Here is a 10,140-nt window from a genome sequence, read left to right on the forward strand (position 1 = left end):
TTATGATCCAAACCGTCCATATTAGCACCGATTTGGCATCTATTTATCTCAAGACAAATGCATTTCGAATTTATATCAACTTGTGTCCAATCAACATCAACCTAATTTTTAACGGGATTAATATTATCGACAAGCTCTAAGTCGTGAATGATTTAGATTATCAAACTTGACCTTTAAAAGACCTACAAATTCAAGGGCGGAGGTAAATAGGGGGTGATGCCACCCCCTGTTCGGAAGAACAATTTTTTTAATACTAACGAAAGTCGATTTGGTACTTATCGGTACTAGAATAACATAGTTGAATCAAAAACTTTTTATGTTCAACAAAAACAATAAAACTCAAGACAAAGCCAATTTTATAGTACACTTTCCCTTTGTATTTTTACGAAAAAACATGCAACAATGATTAGTGAACTTTCATGGAAAAGTGTCACCCTCTCGGCCAAATCCTGGCTCTGTCACTGCACAAAAATTGGCTAACTGGGCTTTGTAATTCATTTTCATGGACCGCGAGGATCCTCTTCCTTCTGACTATTAGCATAATTTGGAAAAAAAAAACAACTCCTTGTAGAGTGCCCTGCAAAGCTTATCCGAACTGTTTATTTCGGCAATCAATGAACTGGATTGAAAACAAACTCTTTCAAAAAAGAGTTAATTTTTTCTTTCGTTTTTAATCCAGACCATTGAGAATACTTTGAACGGCTGTGGTGGTGAACTAAACTATAGCGCTTCTTTGGAGCATACTCGGATCTAGGGTGCCACTACTCCATCGTTGGACTAAAAAAGCGCCCCCCAAGAGCATTGAATATGGGTGGATATGGGTGGGGGAAGTGTTAGGGTGGGTAGAGAGGCCCACACAGGCAGGCACCAAAGACGAGTGGTCCCCCCATCCACGAACCAAGGCGAGAGAGAGGTGGTGGACCACCTTTGTGCAAGTGGGCTCAATGGTGGTGGTGGTCACAGCCCTGGCCGAGCCCCCCAATACCATCGTGCGTGGCCTACGAGGCCGTGGGCCCCCACGACAAAGAATGGAAATTGAGCCCCCCTTTCCTTCCTTCAGACTGATGGAATTGGAATGGCCCATCCTACTCAACCATAACAAACTCTTTTATTACTACTAGTACCACTTGAGACTTGAGTGAGGCAAATTATTACTCCTACTTTGAGTTTTTTTCACGGGCCTTTACCACCGTACAGTCGTGTGAGTCCCATAATTAAGTGAAGGAATCCAAAAGGGAAATAACCTTGGGACGTGACCCAATAGTTGTGTAGCGCTCGTTTGGAGTGTGAGGTTTAAGATTCAACTCTTTCTAATAGGAGATTGGCCCTTGTAGTAATCCAACTTATACAAACAACTAACATTCTATATCGTCTATTGTCTCGGAACAAAAATCCAACGTAAATATTTAATGGTAGAGTGTGGACTAAGGGATCCTGCAGGGCTGTAGGGCGGTCGATTTGGCTTTCCGTTTTGGCGATGGACGGCTCAAAGCATAGAAGCTAGAATTAAATCCAAATCGTTGGCGTCAAAATGAACGATTAGATCGGTCTCTATACAGCCCCTCAATGCGGATTGCACTGCAGAATTTCCCATTTGCGTGGTTAGAGGCCCCTTTTTAAATCACTTTTTTTAAGTGTTTTGTAGTGCAATAATTCTAACATCATACATATTTACACACTCATTCACATACCCACACTCACAACAAGAGTGGGGCCCAAACATACTGAATACGGGCTCCACCCTTGTTGTAAGTGTGGGTGTGCAGATGGGTGTGGTGGTAGACCGTAGAAGACTCTTTGTAGCGAGAGTATATATAAAATGGTGCATCGCACCTACATCATCTACCATGGGGTCCACCTCCCCACTCAGCCGTGGTGGTGCCCCTGCCCAACACGACACTGGGATTGGTCCGACGTGCTTATTGGGGCCCGGGTCCCACTTTCGAGAACCTAACCCGTAAGTTATCTCTCTCTTTGGAGTGGTTATTGTTCACTCTATTCAGAACAATAAAGCTATTGGTACCGGAGGGTACATACTGAAAACGGATCGGTCGCTTCGTGCCAACTTCGGTTACCGGACGGTTGATTCGAGCCATTCAAAAATTTTATAAAAAAAAATGATAGGGCCTACGCGAGAATCTACGGCATCCGATGTGTGTAGATACTCGATCTAAACAACCTTATTTTTTCGGATGCCGTTGATTCTCGCGCAGATCCCATCGTTTTTTTTTATGTAAAATTTTTGGATGGCTTGGATCGGCCGTCCGGTGGCCGGAGTTGGCCTGGAGCTGCCGTCGGTCTATTTTCGGTATGGTACCCGTCGATACCAATAGCACTACTCTATTCAGAACGATCGAGATAATTAAGCATCACACAATTACATAATTACGTAAATTCAGAAACTCCAGTTTCTTTCGAGGGTTCAATTTGTCCATTTTTTAACCTTTATCGGACTCACCTCGATAACACTAACCACTTCTCAAATATTGGCAAAGTCATCAGTTGCTCCGAAATCATATCGATCAGATATCACTTGATATGTTTTTAAAACGTAGTTATTTATATATTGAAAAAGAAAATGCTCCAACATTGGATTGAACCCATTTTCCCAAAGTTAAATTTGTACTAAAAACATAAGATAAGAAACAATATTTGATAGTATCCTTTTAGTTTTACGGGGTTAGAAGAACTGCATCTTAGTTTTAATACGGCTCATACTCTCCATGAGACTAGAAAGTGTTGATCATCTAAATAAGATTGGTAAAATATAATATATGGGATGATCTTGTTCGTCGGGAAAAAAAATAAGATTGGTAAGGGTCTGCAAGCGAGGGGACTAAAACCATTCAGTGCTTATTTCTCGAGATTAAATTCTTTATACCACCGGTATAAATATTTATTTTTTTCAAATCAATTATATTGCACCACGTTGCCATATTTTATTGATTGGGACCATTGTTTTGCAACGTGACACAATATAATTAATTTGGAAGAAATAAATGTTTACACCGGCGGTGTAAAGAATTTATTCTCTTATTTCTCAGTTACACTAGATAAGTTTTCCTTTCCGATGGGTGGGAAAGTTTAAAAAAGAAGAAGAAGAAGATGAATTTGATTTGGACGGTTTTTGTTGGCCCCCACCAGCCAGCTGTCGCTGCCTCATCACATTAGGCTGCGTGTACACCCTTACATCATCCATGCGTCTTCCCCAATAGATAATCCCGTGGCTCCATGGAATCCGCTTTTTTTAAAGTTCTTAAAAAATACTCCACTATAGAGTTTTTTTTTTCTTTTTATCTCCGAAATTATGCACATTTTCTTTATTTAATCTTTAAATTATTAATTTGACGATTTCATCTCCTTAACTATCATACTATTAGAGCATCCATAATGTAATAATCAAAACTAAAAGGTTGCTAAAGTTAGCAATATTTGCTAAAAAAAATGCTCACATTGTAATAACCAAACTTAACAACCTCTTAGCAACTCATCAAATTTTGACTTTTGAATAACCAAACTTAACAACTTTTACCAATAACCAAAACTCAATAACCAAACCCAATAACCAAATTCAAAACTAAAAAATTAAAAAACACTTCACATTAAAATCGTCTCATCGAGACGAATAATTTGGTGTGGTCGGGTGCGTGATTGGAACTCATTTGCAATTGGACATAGATGCATTGCGTATTGTAGGATTTTTTTTATAGGGATACTAAAATAACCAATGTGGAAATCAAGTTTGTTAGGTTTGATTATGAACTAAATAGATAATCAAATGCTGACGTGACACATTTTGGTTATCGATTTTGATTATTCCCATTGCGGATGCTCTTGCCTACTTAGTCCAATAGATAACGGAAATTAGAAATTTATACGGAAAATGTCACGTAAGGCCCTGTTTGGACTCTGTAGAGCAGATACTCGATTATGAGAGTCTTAGAGATAAAAACTAATTATGACACTTTAGAATAAAATGATCAATAAAATAAGATCTTCGCACCGATTTAAACAGATTGAAAATTGAAACATTTCATTTTTTTATAAGGTTCATATATCAGAATCTTGCGATGTATTTTATAGAGACTGACACATACATTTTTTTAAAGGACTGAGTTCTTTATATAGAATTTATACTGTTTATATATTAAAAATATGGTTAAAAATTTAGCGCTCTAATTTTCAATCCATGTAAACTGGTGTAAAGATCTTATTTTTTTATCATTTTATACTAAAAGGTTATAATTGATTTTTATTTTTAGAGCTCTTATAATCAAATGTCTGCTCTAAAGGGTTTCAAATAAAAAATAGATTTTTAATTATGATAGCCCTAGAGATAAAAATTAATCATGACTCTTTAGAATAATATGATCAGAAAAATAAAATTTTCGCACCGATCCAAACAGATTGAAAATTCGAGCACTTAATTTTTTTAAGAAGGTTTATATACTAAAAAATATGGTTAAAAAATTATGTGTTCTAATTTTTAATCGGTAGAAATCGGTGCGAAGATCTTATTTTTTTAATTATTTTATCGTAATGGATCATAATTAATTTTTATATCTAAGGCTCTCATAATCAAATATCTGCTCTACAGGGTTTCAAACAGGCCTTACATGGCATTTTCCGTCCAAATTCCTAACTTTCGTTATCTATTGGACTAAGTAGGTAACGGTTTGATAGTTGAGGGGATGAAATCGTCAAATTGATAGTTTAGGGACTAAGTAGATAAAATGTGCATAGTTTGGAGGATAAAAAAGAAAAAAAACTCAAAAGTAAATTATTTTTATTATTTTTGCAATTTTTAAGCTTAAAAGTAATGGGCTCATTGAAATAATTTTGTGCAATATAGATATTATTTGATAGATCTTAATGAGATCTTTTGAATGATGCAAAAAAAAAATATATATATATTTTTGTAAATACATTATTTTTAAATTTAAAAATTACGAAAATAAATCACTTATTTTTTAAGAACCTTAGCGCGACAGAGCCAACGACATCCTTTTATTTTCTAATGGGATGAGTTTGTTCCTAAAAAAAAACATTTCCTGTGTTGTTTTTTTTTTTTTTTTAAAGTTATAACTTACTCCAATCATCATTGCATTATGTTTCATACGTATGTAAAAACAGTTAAAATTCCAAAAGTCTCTCTGTTTTTTTCCCCTGAAGAAGTGGGTTTTCACAAAATAGTACTAGTATCCAAAAAAATTGCAAACATGGTTTATTGAGTTTTCGAAACAATAAAACAAAGTCGGATAAATAAATTACACGAAACTGGTTTCGAACTCCACACTCTGTTTATCTAGACGATGTCTTTAACAAAGTTACAAAAGTGCATGTGACAATAGGGTTGAGATCTTTTCCGGCCTTCCGCTGGACTAGAAGGTACTGCTTCACGAGTCATCTCTTAGCCCATTTTGATAATCATGTTATAAAATATGTTCAATGTCAATAAACACATAACCGCACTACAATTATCTCAAAAAGACAAAAAAAATAAAAATAAAATTTACATATGATGGCACACTGAATGACAACTTATTCAATGGGTGGTGTGTCATTTTATAGAGTGTACATGCACCCATTCTACTCTATTTCACTTTCTTGGTTTTAAAAAAGAAGGGGAAATTTTTTGGAAGAAGCTTTAATTTTTTAAACTTCTGTTAATTTCAATTGTGAAATTTATAGAAATGATCCTTATAATTTCACCCGAGTCCCATTTTTTGTCTTCTAAATATCAATCGCAGCTCTTTTGACCTTCAAAAAGCTGTGAATTTTTTAAACTTCTGTCGATTTCAATTCGTGTCCATACCCAGCCAAGTATGAAAATGGGCCACAAGACTTCGCCCACTTTGGAGAGCAACAAAAGGAGAAATTTTACACTGTCGGGTGGGTACCACATATTTGGCACATCCGAACTGTCCGATGCAATTTTGAACGTTTTGAATTTGGAGAGAGAAAAGAGAAAGAGGAGGGATGAGAGGAGAGAGAACGTTTAAATCTGAACAGTCCCAAAATGCATCGAACGGCTCGGGAGTGCCGAACAGGCGCCACGTGGGATATACCCGCTTGGCCTTGAAAAATTTCTTCTCCAACAAAAGAGATCAGGAGAGAGAGAGAGAGAGGTATAGGTAGGACCACAAAAGTGACAAAACTAGGTTCAAGTAAACAGTAGACAAATCGGCTAATTAAACTTGGGTTACGCTCTGTTAATTACGCCGGCGGATCGACGGCCCTTGTTATCATGGCCCCTAATATGCATAGCCAGCCGTTGATGATCTTATTAAGGACTACTCCAAGGTGGTCCCCTCTCCTCTAAACTTCATCTTTTTCTTTTGGTTGTTATTGAATAATGCGCACAGAGAGAGAGAGAGAGAGAGAGAGAGAGAGAGAGAGAGAGAGTCATTTATTACAAAAGAGAGAGAGAGAGAGAGAGAGTCATTTATTTTTTGTAAATTGTTCTATAGTGGAGTGACGAGAACTTGTTTTTTAAAGGTCTGTAGAGAGTAAAGATAAAGTGTTGCGATTCATGCACAAATAAATAAGTTCGTGAATTGGTAAAAAAATAAAAAATAAAAAATCAGAATATGTAATTTGCGTAAACGCACAATACCCTCTCAATTAAACTCGAATTTATCAATCAACTGGAATTAGCTCAATTGGCCAAGACTCTTGTATCTCATTTATAGATTAGGAGTTCGAATCTCCTTACCTGCGTGTGGGTATTATTCCCTTAGAGGACTTTTCTTTTTTTTCTCTGTTTCTAATAGTAGATTTATTTATTGTATTGGTTGAGTTGTTGAGCTTGATTATCTCATGGACTCTCACAATTGATGTAGAGTCCCGGGTTTGTACTCTGTACTTCATATTTGATGTAAAAATGATCTCTTTTATCGATTGACAAAAAAACTCAAATTCATCCATGTGAAATGTCACACATGGATTTCAAGTCGAGAGTTGAACCATAACTAATTTGTGGGGAAAACTTGAGATGAACTTCATAAGAATATTCAGATATTAATTGCTTCAAATTTCTATAGTAGGGTTTGAATCCAATCTGTATTGACTTTATTTAATGTCCTTTGACCTGCAAAACAAACCACCGGTTAATGTCTTACCGTCTGATCGAAAGACACTCATATGCTTAACTAAAGTCTTAACTAAGGGAGAAGGAGTACATAACTCTTTAGCAAGATAGTGGCAAACTAGAGGCGTACATTTTTAAGGATTTAGCATGTTCCTTTATACAGGGAGATACTTGTACTTGAGCTTTGAGTAAGCTTCTTCTAGCTTCGCAGTTCGCACATGCCTGATGTCGTCACCGAAAACCTACTTTCTGAGTGACATTAGACATGAAGCACCGATTGCTTCGTAACTGACTCCAAGTCACCTAGCTATACCACCTTACATCTGCGTTGAGTGAAAGTTGGGTGTTGTCATCTTGGATCGGGCCACTACTTATCTAGCCTGATTGCACGGGCTTAAACCCGCCATTCCACGAGGCTTGGCTCACTAGTTTCAAGGCTTTATGTCCAACAACTACACATATCAGTTGTTGGCCCATCGTGACGCTCATTTTGCCCGTGCACGATTTAGTTGAGGGCCTAGCCAGCGCATTCTTCTTACCCGAACCCTATTCCAATTCGACTTATATGAACAATTTGAACTAACTTTGTAAAAAGTGTGTGAAAATCAATTACCTATTCGTTTCATGAAAATTGGAAGTGTAGGGAATTTAAAGGTCAAAATAGAAATAACCGCACCCCCCCCCCCCCCCCCCCCCTCCAAAAAAAAAAAAAACTGTTGCCCAAGACAACTGAACAGCACGTGTCATCAGCCTGTTCGTCCAACGAATTGTATACATAAAAGGAACTGAGAGCCGTCGGATTTCCTCACCTCAATTACGGTCCGTGCCACGTTATATATACCTATCCATCTTCTCTCTCTCTCCTTTGAACCCCCTCTGCCTGTTTCTTTACTCTCTCTCTCTCTCTCTCTCTCTACAACCAATCCAAACAGCCTTCCCCCTGCCTTCTCTCTCCAAATACTACTTCTGTTATTCACCGGATATTCTTTCCGGGTCTGTTCCAATTCCTTCAATTCCTAATTAGTACTAACAACAACCATCCAATTTTTTTTTGAGTCAACTCACGCCCACCTCAATTAACATTAAGTTAATGGCGGAGCTATCCCTGAAACCAACCAAAGCAGCGGTGGCTGCCGCTGCTGTCGAGGTGGTATCATTGAAGGAGGAACCAAGTGTCGAAGACACTTCACCGCCACAATCAGCAGCAGTTGGCATGTTACCACTGGCCATGCCCGTGTCCATGCCGGTACAAGTAAGACCACCGACGACGTCTTTGGCGGCGAAGAGGGTTTCGACAAAGGACCGCCACACGAAGGTGGAGGGACGTGGTCGTCGGATCCGAATACCCGCCACGTGCGCCGCCCGGGTCTTCCAGCTGACCCGGGAGCTCGGCCACAAGTCCGACGGCGAGACCATCCGGTGGCTCCTCGAGCACGCCGAGGCTTCCATCATCGCCGCCACTGGCACCGGCACCGTCCCCGCCATCGCCATGACCGTCGACGGCTCCTTGAAAATCCCAACCACCTCCTCCTCCTCCCCCGCCTCCGCCGAGCGCAAGCGCAAGCGCCCCTCCAACAGCGAGTACGTCGACGTCTCGTCAACAACGACCTCAAACCTGGCCCCACTTGCCGGGATAGCAGCAACTTCACGCCCTCAAACCCTAGTCCCCATGTGGGCCATACCCTCGAATTCCGCGCCAGCATTCTGGATCGTTCCACCGCAAATACAATCCACCTCCCAGTTGCCGCAAATCTGGACGACGACTCCGTTCGTGAACATATCGGCGAGGCCCGTTTCGTCCTTCATGGCCTCCATCCAGCCGGCCATCAACATTACCGCAACGACGGCGCCGTTCGAGGTCCATGCCTTGTCGTCTCCGATAGCCACGAGCTCGACGGTTGGAGCGAAGGCAGAGAAATCAGTTTCGACCAGCGCGCCGAGTAGTTCGAGCGGTGGCGGTAAGAGAAAGACCCAGATGCTTAGGGATTTTTCGATGGAGGTTTACGATAAGCAGGAGCTTCAGTTCATGGGGACCCACAACAAGCAGTGAAGATTTTTCGGAATCGCCATTGACGCCTGGGGCTCGAGCTTGGAATTTCTTCAGGCTTTGTGTTTTGGGAGAGCACGTGCGCACGAGGGTTGGGTTTAAAGGGTCGCACGTGTAAGGTGGGGACCGGTTAGGCTGGGGTTGAAGGGTTTGTTGCTCTGGGGTCCACGGAAGGGGTGGGATCGATATGGAGCGTGGACCGTGCAAGGTGGGGGCCACCTCGAGGTGGGGGATGCGTTTCTTATTCACTCTCGATTCTCGTTCAGCGCTCGTGCTCTCTGTTATCGTTCCCGTAAATTCTGATTGTTTAGGACGTTCTCAGGAGACGCTTCTGACGGTCGCGCTTGCGTTTTCGCCTTCGAACTCGCACGCTAATTATGTGACTAAAGACGTGTCAAGTGAGGAGTGGGGCCAAGGAGATTGGAGGGGTTGCACAGTGGATCTTGATCGAGTAATAAACAGTTCAGATCTATACGTGTTCAAATTCAATCTGAATCATTCGTGATGAAATGAACGGTTGTCTGCCGCTCGACACTCGCTTGGCAGCATTACCGGATCCGAGTGGGTCCGTGAAGCATGGGCCAGATCCAGGCGGCCACGGTGGTGTGGTCCCCCGTCTTTGCTGTGGTCCCAATCGAGACTTTCGAGCGTGGAAAAGATTGGGAGTTGGAGGGGCCGACACGTGGAATCGTGATTAGCTGTTCTTGGATGGTGGTGGGGCCTGTTGCGTGATTGGGACACGTGGAGGTTTTTTTTTTTTTTTATTTGGGTGGGGCGCACTTTTTTTCCCAGTGTCTGGTGGGGACATGGTGATGAAAGGTGGTGAGAGGGAGGAGAGAGAATCAGATGCCCTTCACTTTTTTATATTATGCTCTGTTTTTGTTTCGTTTTACTGCCTTTTATTTTATTTTATTTTTTTAAAATTTTGTTGGATATAAAATGGTGGAAAATGTATCATAAATCCCCGGTTGATCAAATGAAAAAGGTTAACCGTTTTGTCTTA

At 40.4% G+C, this 10,140-nt stretch overlaps 1 protein-coding gene across 1 annotated transcript; it reads left to right on the plus strand.

Moving 5' to 3' along the window:
* The first annotated feature begins 7,956 nt into the window (after nucleotides 1-7,956).
* Nucleotides 7,957-10,140, plus strand: LOC131333971 (transcription factor TCP9). The gene has a single exon (XM_058368820.1). The coding sequence runs from the start codon at nucleotides 8,181-8,183 to the stop codon at nucleotides 9,138-9,140; it is 960 nt and encodes a 319-aa protein (XP_058224803.1). The 5' UTR covers nucleotides 7,957-8,180; the 3' UTR covers nucleotides 9,141-10,140.

Source organism: Rhododendron vialii, chromosome 7a, assembly GCF_030253575.1.
Source record: "Rhododendron vialii isolate Sample 1 chromosome 7a, ASM3025357v1".
NCBI classification, from domain to species: Eukaryota; Viridiplantae; Streptophyta; class Magnoliopsida; order Ericales; family Ericaceae; genus Rhododendron; species Rhododendron vialii.

Excerpts from the sequence above, each read along its gene's own strand:
- LOC131333971 (XM_058368820.1), top strand. The coding sequence starts at position 8,181 with ATGGCGGAGCTATCCCTGAAACCAACCAAAGCAGCGGTGGCTGCCGCT.